The sequence below is a fragment of the Trichechus manatus genome, unplaced genomic scaffold, assembly GCF_000243295.1.
Source record: "Trichechus manatus latirostris isolate Lorelei unplaced genomic scaffold, TriManLat1.0 scaffold00065, whole genome shotgun sequence".
Lineage (NCBI taxonomy): Eukaryota > Metazoa > Chordata > Mammalia > Sirenia > Trichechidae > Trichechus > Trichechus manatus.
This window is the reverse complement of record NW_004444001.1, coordinates 7,542,085-7,561,737: the sequence shown is the minus strand read 5'-3', so window position 1 is coordinate 7,561,737 and position 19,653 is coordinate 7,542,085. Positions and strand designations below refer to the sequence as shown.

Sequence of the window (19,653 nt, the reverse complement as noted above, 5' to 3'; positions counted from 1 at the left end):
TCTTTCCTCGTGGGCGCGTCTACTGGGCGCTCTGTTTTTACGTAACTTCCGGAGCCCCCTCCTTCGACCGAAGCTTTCCCTAGTGGGTTTCACTTCTTCGAGATCGCTGCGTTTCCACAGTTTGAAGCTGCAACCCTCCTGGCCCGACACCATGGGAGTGACTTGGTAGGACTGCGAGGACCGCTCGGGATTTTGTGGGGCGGGGCTTGGGATCGTGAAGGACCTTCGGAGCCTCGAGTGGACCTGGGAGGAAGAACTACCAGGGTCTGCAGTCCCCCAGGGAGCTGAGCAAGATGTCTCCGGGTTGTGGGGATGAGAGGGACACCGTGAGGGCTGCAAGTTCTCCGGCCCTGTTTCTTGGAAGATGAGCCCCTTCCTTCTGGAAGGCGGCAGGTAAAAGGTTTTATTCCAGAAACCCATGAATGGTTGTATACCTTCTTTTTTTCTTTCTGCCCGTGAGGCCATAGTACTACGAGGAATGGGACTTAAGCTTCGGAAATAGGATCTCCGGTCAGGCAAGACTGGAGGGAGTGGGGGATAGGCAAGGAGAAGACAATGTCTTTTTTAGGTTTTCACTGACTCTCCCTGCAGCCACAAAATGCAGTGAGACCAGCCTGTGTCTAGTTTTAGTTTCTCCTTTTTAACATCTCGGGTCAAGAGAAAAAAAAAAAAGTAGCCATTGAGAATTAGGAGATGAGTTTCTAGTTGCTTCACCTCTTCAGGACATATTTCCTACTATGTTGGATTACATGGTTGGTCTGGTTTCTATCGGCCTTTTGTCCCTAAAATGTTATGAGTCTCAGTTGGAAGAGGGAAAGGTGGGCCTAATGCTCTCAGAGGCATTATTTCCCAAATGCTAGGTTTCAGTACGTTTTAATATCATTCCATTCAAAGACATTAAAGCATTTTTCCAGTCAAAGGGGATGGAGCCCAGGATCTCTGAAGTCAGTGGCTGTAGGTTTCTCATGTAAAAGTGTGTGGGAATATTTTTTTCTCCTGGTAGCCCAGGCTCTTGCAGGCTTGCAAGTGATTATGCCCATGTTTCCCACAGTTGGTATCATGATTCACCTCTGAGTCCTCTAGCGTAAGAGGGATATATTAGGGTTGGGAATGAAAAGTTTGCAGCACAGAGGCTTGGGACCCTGGAAGCCCCTGACTGTCTGTTGGGACCCTTACCATTTTTTTTTTAAGAATCCTAGGACTTCTGTTTGTTATAGCTTCAGTTCAGGCATCCTCTTGTGTGTAAAAACAAGACACATCATCATTGTTTTTTATTTTATTTATTTATTTTATCGTTTTTTTAGTTCTTTTTCAGATAGAGAGCAGTGACAAAGTTTAGCAGTATTAGGGCTGTAATAGCTTCATTTAGTTGGTTGATCATAAAGTAATGCAGTGGCTCCCATGTTGAGTCATATTTGACTGTCTTCATGATTTTTGCCATAGCTAAGTACCCCATGTAGTATTTGTTAATGTTTTCTTTTAAATCTGTTTTTTTCTTTAAATGTATTTTAACAATCAACTACATCCTTAGAGAAGCAGTTTTGTATGGTGGTTAAAAGCATAGATTAGATTGCCAGATTGCCTGGCTTTGAATCTTGGCTACACCACACGTTAGATGTGTGACCTTGGGCAAGTTAGAACAGCCAGCAACAGCCTGAGTCTTCTCATTTATAACAAGGAGATAAGTAACAGCACGTTGTATACAACTGTTTAAAAATTCGAAGAGTTAATCCATCTAAAGGCTTTAGGACACTGCCTGGCAGATAGTAAGTGCTTAGTAATTGTTACCTATCATTCTAAAGAGGAAGCAGTTTCACTCACCATAGAAGGAGACCTTGGAAATAACATTTTTTTGTTTCATTGTATTAAATTCTCATAGATACTGTTGCCTCTCACCCCCAAAGATTATAAACTTGAGGCTGCTTTCTCTGTGTTCCTTGGTCTGTTGAGTAGAACTTTCTGCAGAAATGTTCTGTATCAGCACTGTCCAATACACTAGCCCCCAGCTACATGTGACTATTAAGCTCTTGAGATGTGAGTAGTTGAGGGAGTGAATTTTAAATTTTGTCTTATTAATTTAAATAGCTATACGTGGCTAGTGGCTACTGTACTTAAAACAGCCCAAGTTCAGAGTGTTAGAGAGTTGGTAAAAATGTACTAATTCCAAATAGATTTTCTCCTTGATTTAGTCAGAACTGAAAGAATTGAAAAGGGAATCCCTTTCTCATGATAAGACTCATCGTTATGGAATGCGCAATCTGTGTGCCACCTAAAATCTCTTGACTGGTGGCACACATACCACGCTTGGGAAATACTGGTGTGATAAGAAGTTCACTGCACCAGTGTGAGAGTCCTGAGGCCTATGCTTTGGTTTCTACAGGAGCTCTCAGGGATGAGGGGGTCAGGGTGGGTGGTCTTTGAGGTAACTCCTGGGACTGATGAGCTATGATTCTGTGAGTGAGTGAGTGGCTCAGAGAGGCCTTTGTGTCTCTGGATACTGATGATTTTGATCCTCTGTCTTTTAGTGTGTCCCAGATGCCTGTGGCTGAGGGCAAGAGTGTCCAGCAGACCGTGGAGCTCCTCACCCGGAAATTGGAGATGCTTGGGGCAGAGAAGCAAGGAACATTTTGTGTGGACTGTGAGACCTACCACACAGCTGCCTCCACCCTTGGCAGCCAAGGTCAGTGAGATGGGTCTGTAGGATGGTTGGAACCTAACTTGGAGTCGATGGACATTTGTGTTCTTTGAAGTCTGTCTGCTCTTCTGCTAAGAGTGGTATTCCTGAACAAGAACTTAATTCTTGGTCCTTCATTTCTTAGACTGGGGCTGTTTTTGGCTGTTTTTCAGTTTGAACTTTTTAAAGTGTGTTTCTCAAAGGGTTGGTTGGTGACCAAGTGCATCAGAATCACTTGGGTTACTTGTTAAAGGTGCAGAATCCTGGCCCCACTTACTGACTGACTGACTGGTGTTGCAGGCCTCATAATCTGCATTTTAACAAGCATCCCAGATGATCCTTATGTACTCTAAAGTTTAAGGAAGACTCCTTTTAGACTCGGAAATCTTTGTGTATGATTTTTTAAGTACTTTCTAACACTCAGCAGGTGGCTGTGGCCACCTCTTTAGCATAACCTTGACCAGCTTTTGTTTTAAATGTACATGGCCTGATGAGATAGGGGTGTGAATGATAGGGAGGGAAAGAGGATCTTTGAATATGAGTTAGGGATCCTGGGCTCTCTTGGTCTTGGCTCTGCTATAACTTGCCATGTGACCTTGGACAGTTCCATAGCACCGAGATTAAGAGCAGGGATTGTGGAGACAGACTCCGGAGTCCTGGCTCTGCCACTTACTAAGTGTACAATGTTAGGTAAGTCCCATAAGCCATCTGTTCCTAGCCTGTTTCCTTGCCTGTCATTTACCTGTTTCCCCTTAGATTCATGCTCTGCACTTCCAAACTCCATTTTCCAGGCCCCTTTTGAGTTACCTTCAGTGAGTAAGAGATAGTGGAGGACAATTGCAAGATGGGAGAAAGGGACACTACAGTATTTCTCTTCCTCTTCTTGGGCAGTGTCTCTGGCCACGGCTGTGTCTCCTCCTTGTTTTTAGCTCTTGCTAGGCAGGGCAGGTTCTTAGCTCTGATAACAACACATCTTCTCTTTTCCCTCCAGCCCTAGGGATGGTAGTAGCTTTCTGTGTTGCTACTCTGGGTTGCCTCACTGTCCCATTTGGTTTTTCAGTTCTTCTGTATTTTGTTCCCTTTATTAAATTCCCTCTGTTGCAACTATCTGGTACGGATTCTGTTTTTGGACCCTTTCCAATGCAGTTTTCTCATCTATAAAATGAAGATAATAATAGTATGTGAGACCTACCACACAGCTGCCTCCACCCTTGGCAGCCAAGGTCAGTGAGATGGGTCTGTAGGATGGTTGGAACCTAACTTGGAGTCGATGGACATTTGTGTTCTTTGAAGTCTGTCTGCTCTTCTGCTAAGAGTGGTATTCCTGAACAAGAACTTAATTCTTGGTCCTTCATTTCTTAGACTGGGGCTGTTTTTGGCTGTTTTTCAGTTTGAACTTTTTAAAGTGTGTTTCTCAAAGGGTTGGTTGGTGACCAAGTGCATCAGAATCACTTGGGTTACTTGTTAAAGGTGCAGAATCCTTAACCTACCTCCTAGTGTTGTTGTGATAAATAAATTAATGCATACAAAACAGAACTGAAGTCATGTAATAAATATTTAATAAAATGTAGCTATTGGCTGTACTGAGTTTCATCATTGGTAGAATTGCATGATTGGTTAGCATACCGTTTGTTTTGCCTTCAATAGGGAGGACATAAGAATCAAAAGAGATAATAGTTATGAAAACATTTGGAAAATAAAACATTTGTGTGTAGATATAAGGTAGCATATTACTTCAAGTGCAACTGCCTGGTATAGACTCTGTTTTCCTGATTGGACCCTTATTTTCAAAGAGCCTACAGTCTAGTTACGGAGACAGAACACATTTGTGGCAGCCAGTGGGGTGGAATGGAAAGAGCAGTAAACTTGGGGTTAGACAGCCTGGATTTGAGTTGCAGTTCTGCTGCTTATTGGCTCTGTTCCTTTAGCTCAGTGGTTTGTTAACATACATTGCTGGGCTCCACCCCCAGAATTTCTCACTTAGTAAGTTTGGAGTGGGGCCTGAGAATTAGTATTTCTAATAGTTTCCCCAGTGGTGCTGATGCAGCTGGCCCAGGACCCACACTTTGAGAACGACTTAGATAAGTCACTTTTTTCAGCTTCGTTTTCTTCATCTGTAAAAGAGGGGCAGGGCAGTAACTCTGGTTCTGCTTGCTTCACCAAGTTGTGCTGGTACACAAGTACTTGGTGATGCTAAAGCTGTGTTATTGTCTATAAATGACTAGAAGTGCGTTCTTCATGAAGTAAAAACTTAGTTGACTTTTAGAATCTTTTCAAGACAGTAACAACACTTGCAGACTCATATATTATGAATTAAGTGTAATTAACAGCGAGTAGACATGAGAACAGAATAATGAGATCAGCTTTGGATGCCGGTTTTGAACTGGATTTAGAAGGAGGTGAAAGGTGCGAATTGACAGCAAGGAGTCAGGAGGGATGTGGGGTGGAGGGTCTGTGCAGAGCCTTTTGTGTTCAGGAAATGGCAGCAGAGTGGAAGAGGTGAATAGACGCCCCCTGCTCCCACCAGACCTGTCCTCTCACTGTTTTCCATTGCTACACTCTTATCCCTGCCTGGGGTGTCTTCTTTCCTTCTCTGTGTGGCTGAATCCTACCTTCTCTTCGTATCCAAGTTCAGGTCCTGCTTTTTCTATGAAAGTTTTTCCTGCTGACGCTTGCCCACTTGGCTCTCTTCCTTCGCTGAAGTCTTTCCTTCCTTCCAAAAAATTTCTGGTCTATCCCACATATTTTGTGATCTTTTATTCTTCTTAAAAGTTTTTAGTCTATCTCTAGTGAGATTGTCAGCTTCTTGAGGTCAAGGGCTAAGTCCTCTACTTGTGTATCTCTCAAGTCCTAGCACAGTGTTGGGGATAGTTTACCGTCCTTAAACATTTGGGATTGTGTCAATCTGTCCATTAACTCTTACAGTGTATCAGGAAAGGAGATCTTGCTTTCCATTTCCTGCCTTCTTTCATTTTCCACGTAACCAAATATGTACAGCTTCCCTTCTTCCCTACAGAAAGCCTACAGTAATCAATGAGAAAACTAATTTCTTATCGAATGGAAGGGATGAGCTGGGGCTTAAAACTAGATCTTTTGATCCCAGATCCTGTGCTCTTTCTGCTGAAGTGTGCTGCTTCCCAAGTCCCTGTTGTTGGTTGCCATCAAGTTGATTCTGACTCATGGCGACTCCATTTGTACTGAGTAGAACTGCTACATAGGGTTTTCTTGGCTGTAATCTTAATGGAAGTAGATCACCAGGCTGGTGATCTCTTCCATGGTACCGCTGGGTAGGTGGTACCTCTGGGTGGGTTCGAACCGCCAACCTTTAGGTTAGCAGTCGAATGCAAACTATTTGTGACACCTAGGGACCTTTAAGGAACAGAAATGTATTTTCTCACAGTTTAGGAGGGTAGAGGTCCGAATTCAGGGTGACAGCTCTCAGGGAAGGTGTTCTCTGTCTCCTCTGGGGGAAAATTCTTGTCTCAGCTTCTCTAATATTCTTCTCTGCATTCCTTGGAGATCTCCATGTGGCATCTATCTTTCCCTATTTGTGCTTACTTGCTTCTGTGTCTAATCTGCACCTTTTATATCTCAAAAGTGACCATGTTTAAGACATACCATACACTGATAAGACCTCATTAACATGACAAAGAAAACTCTATTCCCAAATGGGATTATATCCACAGGTATAGGGGTTAGAATTTACAGCAAATACTTTCTGGGGACACAATTCAGTCTATAACATTCTACACCCAAAATTCATGTCCTTCCCACATGCAAAAACGCATTCACCCTATTACATTCTCCCCAAAGTCTTAACCTATTTCAGTATCAGCTCTAAGTCCAAGATCTCATGGACTTGATCATCTCAATCAGGTGTGACTCGGGGTTGTTCTATCCGGGGCAGAATTCCTCTGGACTTCTTAAAATTTTTCAAGGGTTCACCATGCCTTCAGGATGAAGTCCAAACTTCTGGAGGCATGATAAGACTTATCACAGCTTGGACCTGGCCCACCTTTCCAGACTCATGCTCAGGTCCTTCCCTTTGCTGCTTCTGTGGGGCCATTTCCTGTATATCTAAAAGGGAGGAGGCCAAGGTAGGTAGGGTTGGACAGAAGACAAATCGACTGATTCATTTGGCCTACCCAAATGCTATTAACTTTTATTTTACTAATTGTGTAGTATATGATATATACAAAAGATTATATGCAAAGTATTTGTGAGTTGTTAATCATCACGGTTAAGCATACATCTGTGAGCTCACCATTTAGCTTAAGAACTAAGCCATTGCCAACACTATTGAAGCTCCCTCTATGGCCGTCACTTTTTTCTATAGAGCAGGCTGGGTTTTACCACATGCTGCCTCACCTGCTGTTCCTCTTCCTTCCTGTCTGGAAAAGCTGTCAGTGTGGGGATTCCCCCACAAAGACTGCTGAGGTAATGCCAGATTACCACCTGGGCTTGTCCCATGCATTTGACTCTATCCTGGGGTTTGCTGATGAAGCAGGTGATGATTAACAGTATTTCTGTCGCTCGCAGGTCAGGCTGGGAAGCTGATGTATGTGATGCACAACTCAGAGTATCCTTTGAGCTGCTTCGCCCTCTTTGAGAACGGCCCTTGCCTTATTGCTGACACCAACTTTGATGTGCTCATGGTGAAGCTCAAGGGCTTTTTCCAGAGTGCCAAAGCCAGCAAGATTGAGACCCGGGGCACCCGTTACCAGTACTGTGACTTCCTAGTGAAGGTGGGCACGGTCACGATGGGGCCCAGCGCCCGGGGCATCTCTGTGGAGGTAAGACCCTGGTGAAGTAGGAGTGAGGATGTGCTGAAGGGGCTGCTTGGCAGAGGGTTCTAAAGAGTCCCAAGTCTCTTTTAAATGTGAAACAGAGATTTATGCCTACCTGATCCCTGTCTCCAGAGCATCTGTGCTCTCTCTCCTCTCATCTTTTGATCCTTTCTTTAATCAGTCAGGGAATCTCTAGCTTGGGATGAGAAATGGGAAGCCAGGTTCCAACAACTAGAAAGCTTAGAAAGGCTGGCTTGCTGGAGAAAGAAGGAGTAGTCAAATGAGGCAGGTGAATTATGTAGAGGGCCCAGTCACCCATCATAAGAAGGGCTGGAGCAGCCGAGGACAACTTTCGGTGTAGTTACCTCTTGGGACCAAACCCACTGCCGTCAAGCCAGTTCTGACTCATAGTGACCCTATAGGACAGAGTAGTACTGCCCCATATGGTTCCCAAAGCTGTAAATCTTTAGGGAAGCAGACTGCCACATCTTTCTCCTGCAGAGTGGCTGTTGGGTTCGAACTGCCGACCTTTCAGTTGGCAGCTGAGCGGTTTAACCACTGTGCCACCAGGGCCCCTTACCTTTTGGGACGTGGACCTTAAATCACATGTGTCCACACACTTCTCCTTAGAATGCTTTAAAATAAATCCCAGATGTTGTGTAGCAAAGATGTACCTATCTTTTTTCTATATTATATTTTTTCCTTGATGGAAAGGGGTGTGTATGCACGTGTGTGTATGATGACTTTATCTTTGAGGCTAAAGATATATATTGAAAATGGCAAAGAAGGACTGTGCCAGCAGCTGGCTTTGGGACTCATGAAAGGCCACAATCTACCAGGTGCCCAATGCCATGTGAGATAGAAAAAGAAGTAAGCTACAGCACCTGCCTTTTGAAAGTTTATGATTTAATAAGAGAGCAGGGCCGACCCATGCGAACTGTTTTTGAAGTTAGTTTGTAACAGATGCCATAAAAGAGGCACAGATTGCTTTAGCAGTTCAGAGGCCAGTGAGATCGCTGCTGACTTTGGGGATTGCATGTTTTCCGGAGGAGTAACATTTCAGTTGTTACTGTTGTGTGTCATTGAGTGGATTCTAACTTACAGCAACCCTATAGGACAGAGTAGAACTGCCCTGTAGGGCTTCCAAGGCTGTAAGCTTTATGGAAGCAGACTGCCACATCTTTCTTCTGTGGAGCGGCTTATGAGTTCAAACCCATAGCCTTTTGGTTAGCAGCCAAGTGCTTAACCATTGCGCCACCAGAATTTAAGTAGGGACTTAAAATGTAGACACATGGGGCCCAATAACATGTTTAGTGCTTCTGTTCTACCTCCTTGTTGTGTAGTGGCTGTGATCTTAAAAGCTTGCAAGTGGCCATCCAAGGCACAAGAGTTGGTCTCTTATTTGCCTGGAACAACAGAGGATGGAGAGTCAGGAATAGGAGGAGAAAATGGAATGTGTGGCTAATTGCCTCCATGAACAACTGCCTCCTTTGTCATCAGACCAGAAGAACTGATGGTACCCGGCTACCATTACTGAACATTTTGATCAAAGAGTCTTTAGAAGAATCCTGATCAAAAGCGGAAAAATGCAGAACAACATTTCAAATTCTCATGAACTCCAGACTTTCTGGAGCCATGGAGGGTGGATGAACCCTTGAAAGTATTGCCCTGAGATAATCTTTAGACCTTAAACCAAAAATACCCCCTGAAGTCTTCTTTAAACCAAACAGTAGTTTAGCTTAACTAGTAAAGAATGTCTGCCTTGAGCATTATGCTCTTTGAAGTTCTGTATTTGGGGTCAAAGGGAACAACAGTGACTCGAAACATTAGATAGGAACCTTAGGGAGCAGTGAGTTTATGTTAATGAGAGGGGAACAACTCAGAAGAGGAGGGTGAGAATGGTTGCCCAACTCAAAGAATAAAATCAAAGTCACTGAATTATACATGTAGAAAGTGTTGAATTGGTGTATGTTTTGCTGTGTATATTCTTTTTTTTATTATTTTTTTGTGATTTAGATGAAAGTTTACAGAACAGATTAGTTTCTCATTCAAAAATTTATACACAAATTGTTCCATGGCATTAGTTGCAGTCCCGCATTGTGTCAGCACTCTCCCCCTTTCCCTTTCCACCCCGAGTTCCCTGGTTCCATTTGTCCAGTTTTCCTGTCTCTTCCCACCTTCTCATCTGCTTTTGGGCAGGTATTGCCCATTTGGTCTCATATACTTGATTGATCTAAGAAGCATGTTCCTCAAGTGTGTTATTGTTTGTTTTATAGGCCTGTCTAATCTTTGGCTGAAAGGTGAACTTCGGGAGTGGCTTCGGTTCTGAGTTAGAATGGTTGCTGTGTATATTCTTAACAACAACAACAAAAAATAAAAGTATTTAAAAAAAAATGTAGAGACATGGGGACAGATAGGTCCTAGGAAGCAACCCAGGTGGAGAAAAGGGCATTAGTGCTAGTTACTCCTGTGTAACTCCAGGAGCCTCTAGGGAGGGCCACGATTTCCTAACCCTTTTTAGCTTTGATAGATACACTTTACACTTGCCAAAACCTGCTGGGGACTCACTGTTTATCCTCCACGTTTCTAACTTTATAGTGCAAACACACTCCAGTTGTTTCTTTACTTGTTTCCTCTTATGGTTACCAATAATTTCGCCCTGCCATCTCTCCAGTGAAAAATTAAGAGAGAGGGATGAGAAAATCTAAGATGTATATCCTTTGGCCCCTGCCACATTGATTGGGAAATTACTTCTTAGGGTCAGAGCCCAGGCTGAGTCTACCTTAAGAGTAATGTTTGGTCTTGAAGAGAGTCATGTGCTTATATGTATGTATTCTGCCCTCTACTGGTCTCTCTCTCCCTTACCAAACACATACATATCACATATTCTCTCTTTCAGTTTTCTCTCTCAGAGTTTTCCTGAGCTCCCTTGGATCTTCTCCCAGCATAGCAGGGACTACACAGTCCTGAAACAATGAAAGGGGGCCTAGATCTCCCTTTGGGTCTTGTGGGAGGGCTGTGGGTTGGCACAACTCCAAGATGAAAATGTCAAAGAAAATATTTAAAGGGAAAGATACTGGGTGCATCTAATTCCTGATGTTTGGGTTGAGTATTTTCTGTGGACCAACACTGTACTGGAAGGTGTGTGTCTGTGGTTTAGGGTTGGGGAAGATGGGAGCAGGTGCCAGGAGGTGCAAGAGAAGCGGAAGATCTCGCCCTTGCCTTCGCTCACTCTCAATCTCTGTTCTTTTGGCCCCCAGGTGGAGTATGGTCCCTGTGTGGTAGCCAGCGACTGCTGGAGCCTGCTGCTTGAGTTCCTACAGAATTTTCTAGGCAGCCACACGCCCGGGGCTCCCACAGTGTTTGGGAACAGACACGACGCCGTGTATGGCCCAGCAGATACCATGGTCCAGTACATGGAACTCTTCAATAAGATCCGCAAGCAGCAGCAGGTGCCGGTGGCTGGGATTCGTTAGTGACTGGCAGCTGCCTGGCTGAGCTTTGTCATCAAGGGGACTCCTCAGGAGGAGCAGGTGCTGCACCCTCAGGCCTCTGGGCCCCAGAGAACCAGGGCAGTTGAGGAGGCTTCTCTCTCCTCCAGTTCCCAGCTGTGGCTTTTGTTCTAGGACGCCTCTCCCTGACCCTCACGCACAGTCCCCCTGCAGCTGTCTCACCCTAAGCCTCACGGGACTTGGCTTGTCCAGGAGAACAGTAATTATGAAGAGTGGAGAATTTTGGACCTTTCCTGCTTTAGGGGAAAAGGTAGGACAGGGGCATCCCTGCTTAGTGTTGGTGCGAAAGCAGTCTGTATCTTCAGCTATTGAGGAGTTGGCCTTGCCCCACAAATGGACAGGCTGCATTCTGTGTTTGGACTGTACTATAATAAAGGCCTCTTCCTTTACTCAAAGGATGTGACCAGGCCTCTGTCCTGGACATGGGATGGGAGGGAGAACTTGTTTGAAGGCTGTCATTTTCTGACCTGTTTGCCGAAGTGAATTATGAACTGACTTCTCTAGAGTGTTGCCTGAGTCATTTGTTGTCTTTCTCTGATATCTTTTCATTCTGTTGTGAATTATGTTAAGCCACAGGCTAAGCTGCTGAAACAAAGAGAACCAAAAGTACAGTGACTCTTTTGGATAGAAGTTTATTTTTCCCTCACCTCATAGTCCAGAGGTAGGCAGATGATCCAGGACAGATTTAACTCTGCAGGGTTATCAGGAACTCGGGTTCTTTCTGTCTTGTCGTTCAGCTAACCTCTAGGGTGTTGTCCTTATCCACAGGTCACAGCAGACTCATCAGCTCCATATCTTCATTCCACTGGCGGAAAGACAGTGGGGAAGGGAAAAAAAAAGTTTCTTTTTAAAAGTACATAACCTAGAGAAGTGAAAATCACTGTGGCTGTGCTTTGCAGAAAGAGAAAACGTAGCCTCTTGTGTTGGTGGTCATGTGCCCAGTTGAAACCCAGAGGGTCTGTGACTAAAAGTTGAAGGGGAATATGGATGCTGGGGCACAGTTAGTGGCCTCTGGTACATGGAGCTCAATGGATGTAACTAGGAATGCTCTTAGCTGTTATTTTGCAGTTAATAACCTGTAACTAAGGGGTTTGTTTATGAGTTGGGTGGGAATAAGGGCCGATCCCAGAGCCACTTCCAATTTAGCTGGATTAAGCATACTAGGAAGTCAATTCCGTATCCCTCACCTAAGTCTCAGCCCTCTCCAGCTGTCAAAGCCAGCATCGGCATTGAAGCCTTTCTAGTTCTTATGTGCACAGACCTTAGGGTAGACTCTTGACCCTGACACACACACCATGCTCCATGGTTTCCTGAGCTCTTTCTTCTTGTTACATTTGAGCCTCCAGGCCACTCGTTTGACTCATATTGCTTGCCCACACCGCTCCTGCTAGAGAAATGTTCAGCCAGGCTAACAGTGAGGTGCACAGTCAGAGATGGCCTGAGGAAGCCCGCTAAGGTACATACTGTAATGTTGTCATCTATAGTTACCCCCGCAAGAGCGGAAACTGGGAAACCATTAGGGTCCTGTCAGTATGCCACCTTGGCGGGCACCTTTGCTAGAGCCACACAAATCTGCCAACCTTGACTGTTGGAGTTGCACAGGATGGCTTTAGAGCTCATCTAGTTCTTCACTGTAAGACAGTGAGGCTGTGGCTTCCAGAGAGCTCATGCAGAGAGATGAGGGTAGAGTCAGGACCAGACTTCAGACTTAGGACTCCTGGCTACCAGCATGTGCCAAAGCAGCAACTGAACCTCTGTGGGGTGCCAGGTGGCTTCAAGTAGAATGTGGAAAATATTTTTATATTAGTACTTATGTCTTTTTCTAATGTGTATTAGAGAGAAGTGTAGCTAGCACTTTATTCCTGAGGATGAGGGTAAGAAATGCTGTATTCTACAAGCTGTCCAGTCCAGTTTTTGTACCCATTGATGGTTCCTGCTGTGATTGTGCTTTCCTATCTCCCCGGTGCTGTTCTTATTCTCTGTATCCCTGGTCCCATGCTGCTTCCTGCTTACTTTCATCACATCTTTAGCTTGAGCAGAGAACTGACTACCAGGTAGTCATACCCCCCACCTGCCGCCAATTTATTGGTGTCAGTGCTCCACTGAAGGAAATACCTAGAAACTGACCACTCCTCTCCGCCACCAGGTCTACCCTGATCTAATGTGTGCAGTATTCATTCGTGAGGCTTCAGGGTGAGCAGTTGGTAAGATTGTCTCTCCAAATCCTGGAGGGTAAGGGAAGTGGTTAGAAATTCCCACCTAAGCATGTCTTCCAGCTATCAAAAGTTGAGACTCTTAGAAATATAAGTATATAGGAAGCCAAAGGGCTGGACAGTTTTCAGGACCTTCACAGTAAATGTAGAGCCAGGGGAGACCGATGTGTTGCCTTGCTGTTTCCAAGCTCAAACCTGTAACTCCCAATCCTACCTTTCCCTCACCACAGCCTCCCTCCCCATATCTGTTGCTGTCTGGGTGCCTTGGGCTGTAGGCCTTGATCACTATTGCCCTGTGGAATGGCTTAACCAATTGTATTACAAGTTTGGAACTATCGTGGGGTTTGGTGTCTTTGTCCTTTAAGCAATCACTCTTGGGGGTGGGCTGTCCCCCAAGGTGAGTTTCTGCCATTCTGTAGAGCATTCCCAAATCAGTCTCTTGGTTTAGAAAGGACCCTAAGTCCACCTAGTTTAACCATTATTCAATACTCAATCTCTTTTACGCCATCCCTACAAAGAGGTCCTGCGGCCTTGGCTTGGCCTCGTCTAGGGAAATCTTTTCCTTGTGTATGCAGTAATCTTTTCTTATTAACTCTGGGACAAAAATCAAAACAAAAAAATCTATCCGTTCTTTCCCTCCCAGATTGTGGAGACTGCACACAGTATTGTGCTTTTTGAGGGAATTTATTTATTTTATTGTACTTTAAATGAAGGTTTACAGAACAAGTGGTTTCTCATTAAACTGTTAGTACATATATTGTTTTATGACAATGGTTAACAACTCCACTGTCAGCACTGTCCCTTTCAACCTTGGGTTCCCTGTTACCAGCTTTCCTGTCCCTTCCTGCCTTCTTGTCCTTGTCCCTGGACTGTTGTGCCCCAAAGTCTCATTTTGTTTTATGGGGCTATCTGATCTTTGGCTGAATGGTGAACCTTGGGAGTGACTTCATTATTGACCCAAAATGGTGTATAATGGCCATACTCTAGGGGTTTCTCCAGTCTCTGTCAGGCCAATAAGTCTGGTCATTTTTTGTGAGTTAGAATTTTGTTCTACATTTTTCTCCAGCTCTGTCCAGGACCCTGTCTTGTGATCCTGGTCAGAGCAATCAGTGGTGGTAGCTGGGCACCATCTAGCTGTACTGGACTCAGTCTGGTGGAGGCCGTGGTAGTTGTGGTCCATTAGTCTTTTGGACTGATCTTTCCCTTGTATCTTGTTTTCTTCATTCTCTCTTGCTCCTGAAGGGTTGAGACCAGTAGAGTATCTTAGATGGCTGCTCACAGGTTTTTAAGACCCCAGACATTGAGGGAATTTATTGTCAGCTCATGCTGGAGGGTGAGAGAACTATGACTCTAAGTCAGGGTTCTTAACCTGCAAGGTATTGAACTCCTTAGGAGAGTTTACGAGGGCTAGGACGCCCTGAAACTCGACATGGAATTTTGTGTAGATGTATAGTTTTTTGGGAATAGGATTTATAGGTCTCATTATAGTGTCTGAAAGATCTGATCTGAAAAAAAAAAAATCTAAAGGGAGAACGAGTCCTGAAGGAGAAACAGGCAGACAAAGTTAAGCATGCATGTTTGAGCTATGTCCAACTGGATTTTGGTGTACTAGACTTTCCCCTGCCTTTTGGACCCCACATCTAGGTTCCTATCCAGGAGATTTTTCCTCCTTCATTTTATAGTCCTCCAGCCTTTCAGTCAGTTTCTGGGAAGATGGACCATGTTCATGTTCTTATCTTTCCTAAAAGTTCCCCTTCTCCTTTCTCCTTTTCTTTCTATACACACACACACACACACACACACACACACACCCACCCACACCCTTTTAGACATGGTAGGAGTAAATATGTATGAAGCAATCTTTATAGCTTCCTTTGTGCCCCCAGGAATGACTCTTCATTATGACACACTCCATGGGATCTGAATATTGTTCTCTTTGTAATGGAATTTGGCATAATGAGTATATTTTCATTTTTCAGAATGACATGATTGAAGAGGCAGAGAAATAGTTACTTGCCTTTGTGGTAAAATTAGCAAGTTAAAAAACAACAACAACAACTTGGGACCATTAGGGCAAAGATTCCTAATTCTCTTGCATTCTTTATTTCCCAACACACCCTGCCCGACCAGATAGCATAGACCTATTTTTAAGGTTAATATAAATTCTACTGAATTTTCTTTGGAAGCTTTTTAAAAGAAAGGATTTAGGAACCACATTTATAGATCGTAGATTATCCCAAATCCTGAATGTGAAATTGGAAATGTTGTGTAGGAGAGGCGAGGCTAGGAATGTGGCAGTGCCAGATGTTCTGAGGCAGCCTGCTAGAGGGACAAGAACACTGCTTTAGGAGACAGATGGGTTGGGTAGTGAGTGGCCATGGATAGCACTGAACTGATTTGCTAGGTAACTTCAGTCAGGTTGGCCTTTCAGGGTCTCATCTGTAAAGTGGGACTAACGTTAACCTACTTTCCATATTTCTTAAGGTTGTTGAGAGGCCCAAAGGAGAATAGACATGAAGAATGCTTTGTAGGCAAGGAGATGCTGTCTCTGTTCTTGCATCTTTTTAATGATGCTGAATGTATTGGTGTTTAGTTAGGATGTTTAAGGTGGGAGCTTATGGGGTCATTGCTGCTTGGTGGTGGGTTAAAATTCTCCCCCAGTACAAAGAGTATTTTTGTAACAGAACAAGCAGTGCAGAGAAAGTATTTGTCATACAGGTGTATTTTTTGTAACCAGATCAGTGAGCACAGTTGATGTGGACATGGAATTATATTTTAATACTTGTTAAAATAAGTGTTAGAATACATTTTCAATACTTATTCATACTGCTGAAATTTTACTTGTCTTACAACTTAAACGAAAAGAGTCTGCTGGTCTTAAAAAAAAAAAAAAGAGTAGAAGTGACTGTATGTTTTATGTGTAACAAATCCATCTACGTTTTCCCTCATCCCCAAGCTTTAGTCAGGCCTGTCCCGTCTTTTTTTAAATGCAATGTATGATTGCACTTTTAATCAGTTGTGTCTTTAAAGAAAGTTTAGAATTCCTGATTCTATATTTCGTTCCTCACTGATGAAAAACCTAAGCTCTTAACTCTGAAGCTACTGATAAAACCTTTTTGTTAGCCATCCACATAACCTCTTCATATTGAATTACTTCTAATAGTCTTCTTCTTATTCTCTGTCTGCCTTCAGCTAATACATGTCTCAGGACCCCTCGATGCCCTTAAAAAAGTATTGAGAACCCCAAAGAGCTTTTGTTTATGTAGGTTATGACTATTGATAGTTACCTTATTAAAACTTAAAAAATTAATATTTATTAATTCATTGAAAGGTAACAGTAAACCCATTACATATTAACATAAATAAAGTATCTTTAATGAAAAATAACTTTCAAAACAAAAAAAAAATAGGAGAGTGGCATTGTTTTATATTTTTGCAAATATCTTGAATGTCTGGCTTGAGAGAACACAGCTGGAGTCTCATATCTGCTTCTGCATTCAGTCTGTGGCAATATATTGTTTTCATTGAAGGATATAAAGAAAATCCAACCTCACACAGATTAGTTGGAAAAAGGGAGGAGTGCATTAATAATCTTTTCGGATAATTGTGGATATTCTTCTGATACATATCAAAACTCCACTGAAGGTTAGTTGCAGTGTGGAATCTCAAACTATATCAGTGAATTTTTCATATTCTTTTATATTGACATTCATTGGTGTATCTTGCACTTTAAATAGATCTTTTACTCATGCATTATTTTGTGGCATCATGCATTGGCTGTTTGAAAAATATTGCATATCTTCCAAGTGTTGACACATTTAATTATACAATATCAAAAAATCACATTTATTAATATCACCACCAGTCTCACCAAAAAAGAACCGGGAAGCTGTCATACCGACAGTGATGGATAGAAATTTTCAAAAATTTTAATTTTTACTTGATAGCTTGGATTTTATCATTGCTGACAAACACTGTCAGGCTTGCTTTGTTTATTTTCAAGAAAATACTTGCCAAATACCTAAGCCTGAATAACTATAGTTTATCTGTTAGCTGTTCTTTCAAGTAAAAATAGTGTTCCATGAAAAAAGCAGCTAGTTCAACTCAAAACTCAAACAATTGCATGTCACTTTTCCTCAAGATGACCATTATACTTAGATAAGGAGCAGAAGTGCTTTATGCATACTTCCATTTCATCACATAGAATATGATTATTAAAAAGATGTTTACCCAAGGTTGGTATTTAATAAAATCAGTAAATTTTAGTGCTTTATCTGAAACTTTCTTAAGTGAAACAGGTGTTAATTTTTTATTGCAAATGGGTAGCTGTGAAGAACACCATGACTGCTAGTACAATTTGGTGCCACTGCCTTGACTTACTTTTGCATCATCAGTGCGAATGTCATCATGGTGACAAAAGCAAATAATATCTTAGTATTATTACAAATGTGAGGATGTGAGCATGGTGCAGGACAGGGCAGTGTTTCATTCTGTGGTATATAGGGTCACTATGAGTCGGAACCGACTCCAGGGCACCTGACAGCAACAACATTATTACAAAAACCGTTTTAACCTCAGGGATACCCTGAAGGGCTTCAGGGACCCCCCAGGAGGTCCACAGGCCACGCTTTGAGAACCACTGCTTTAATACATGCTCCTCACAGTGCTGGGAATCTTTTCCCCCCTCCCCTGGATTGCTATTCAGAGAGCATGCATGCCTTCCATCAGAAGTCTTAAGTGGCTTCACAATCCTTCAACAAAAGCACCTATTATGTGTCAGGCACTATGTTAGGGAACAAATAATAAGATAGTTTTATTCTCCAAGAATTTTATTGAGGTTGTAGGGGGGAAGAGGAGAATACAGATAAGGAATTATAATGTAATAATTGTTTAAAGAGAATTATTATAAATAGTAATCTGTGGATCTAGCTCAGAGCTCTTCAACCATATCACAAATTCTGACCAAAAAACATATCTTCAGGTCCTCTCCTTCCAGCAAATATCTTCAATATATCCAAGTTTAATTGCCTTTGGAAATCCTCTCACAACTAACTATGCTTGGCTGCAGGCATTGTGGTTTCATACTTACAGATGCACATGTTATTTCTCTCTTCTATTTATTGTTCTTCGGCTTTTGTGCTTCCCTATTTCATATTTACCAGGGTGTTGTCTTGAGTTACTGTAGCTGATAATGCGTATATATATATATATATATATATTTCTTTTACTTGTCCTTATATTTAAACTCTTCCCTGCCTTAGCCATGTGTTGGCTGACGTAACAGTGTTGATACTCTGCTCCCCTCGAGTCAAGTAAGGACAGTGCACCCAGGAGGCTACTCTGGAAGGAAGCCTTTTCTGAGGCAGACAAAACTTCAAGAAATTGCGGCTGCTCTGTTTCTCTTTGGTCTCCATCCCCATTCTACTAGGAGTCTTAGAGCCACTACCAACTCGGTCTGGTTTATTTCCCAAGCCCCACGGTCTGAACGTCTTCAGTTTACGACAGCGAACGTTTTGCTTGGGGGGATTTCCACCACCGGACTGGATCATCAGTGGCAAAAGCCAGACACGTGCTCGCCCATGTAGGAGCCAATAGTAACTTTTGCAAACGCTGCCTCCGGAAACCCCACGGTTCGGAGGCTGCTTCTTTAGGAAAGACACAGTTAAAAATAAGTCTCCAAACGAACGAAACAAAAACATATAGACGGGATAGTGAGAAAGGCTCTACTCCACCTTCAGTGGGGAGAGATGTTGAAGTGCTCCGAAGAGTGAGGGAAATCCATGTAAAATTCTTTTACTGTTTCCCCCGAAGAAAGGCTAAGAAGGGGGCGGAGATGGGCTCGGAAGAGTCTCTGGCCCTTTAAGGAGGAGGGACAGACACAAGACTCTGTACCTTTAAGAGTCTCTTTGTCTGGAAACCTCCTTATTTACCCTCCTGTGCTTCAACCAAACTTCGATTCGCGATTCACAAAGCCTCTCCACGCCGCCGCCCCTTACGCCAGGCTCAAATCGGCCGCTCGTTTGTGGTTGACCCTAAACTTTGCGCCCGCGGCGCGAAACCTCGAAGCAGCAGTCTGGTGCCGGGGTCACGGCCCAGCGCTGCGCCGTTGGCGCAATGCAGGGCTGGAGGGGCGGAGCTCCGGCGGGCGGGCCAATGGGCGGGCAGGGGGCGGGGCCGTGTTCGGTTGTCTCGCGCCCTGGTGACAGCTCGCGCGTGCTGATGATGGCGGTAAATAGAAGGGGGCCAGGGGAGGGGGTGGAGAAGGTGGGGAGGCGGTAAAGGGGGTAGCTCCAGGGGGTGGGGGAACGGGGGTCGGAGAGGCAGCGTCGGCCAGGGGAGCCCATTCTAAGACTCGGAGGCGGGGACAGGAGGCTCCGACACACTAGCCCTCCCTTTCAAAGAAGCAAAATCCCCACGCTCCGGGTGAGGGGCGACAAAGGCGGCGCGCGCCTCGCGGGCGGGAGGAG

The 19,653-nt window shown here is 43.8% G+C and overlaps 2 protein-coding genes across 3 annotated transcripts in view; both read left to right on the top strand.

The window, feature by feature from the left end:
• Positions 1-45: 45 nt before the first annotated feature.
• On the top strand, positions 46-10,957 carry MED20 (mediator complex subunit 20). 2 transcript variants are annotated; one of them, XM_004379448.2, is made up of 4 exons: positions 46-165; positions 2,526-2,680; positions 7,214-7,467; positions 10,722-10,957. In XM_004379448.2, exons 1-4 carry the CDS (start codon positions 152-154, stop codon positions 10,935-10,937), a joined length of 639 nt encoding a protein of 212 aa, XP_004379505.1. In that variant the 5' UTR covers positions 46-151; the 3' UTR covers positions 10,938-10,957. The 2 variants fall into 2 exon arrangements, with proteins under 2 accessions (XP_004379505.1, XP_023589970.1); XM_023734202.1 differs by lacking the exon at positions 46-165 and adding an exon at positions 199-393.
• A 210-nt stretch (positions 10,958-11,167) lies between these two features.
• Positions 11,168-19,653, top strand: part of USP49 (ubiquitin specific peptidase 49) — a 142,063-nt gene continuing 133,577 nt past the window's right edge. The window contains exon 1 of the mRNA XM_004379446.2: positions 11,168-11,223. The gene's annotated coding sequence lies outside the window, so the exon portion shown is untranslated. The remainder of the gene's footprint in view (positions 11,224-19,653) is intronic.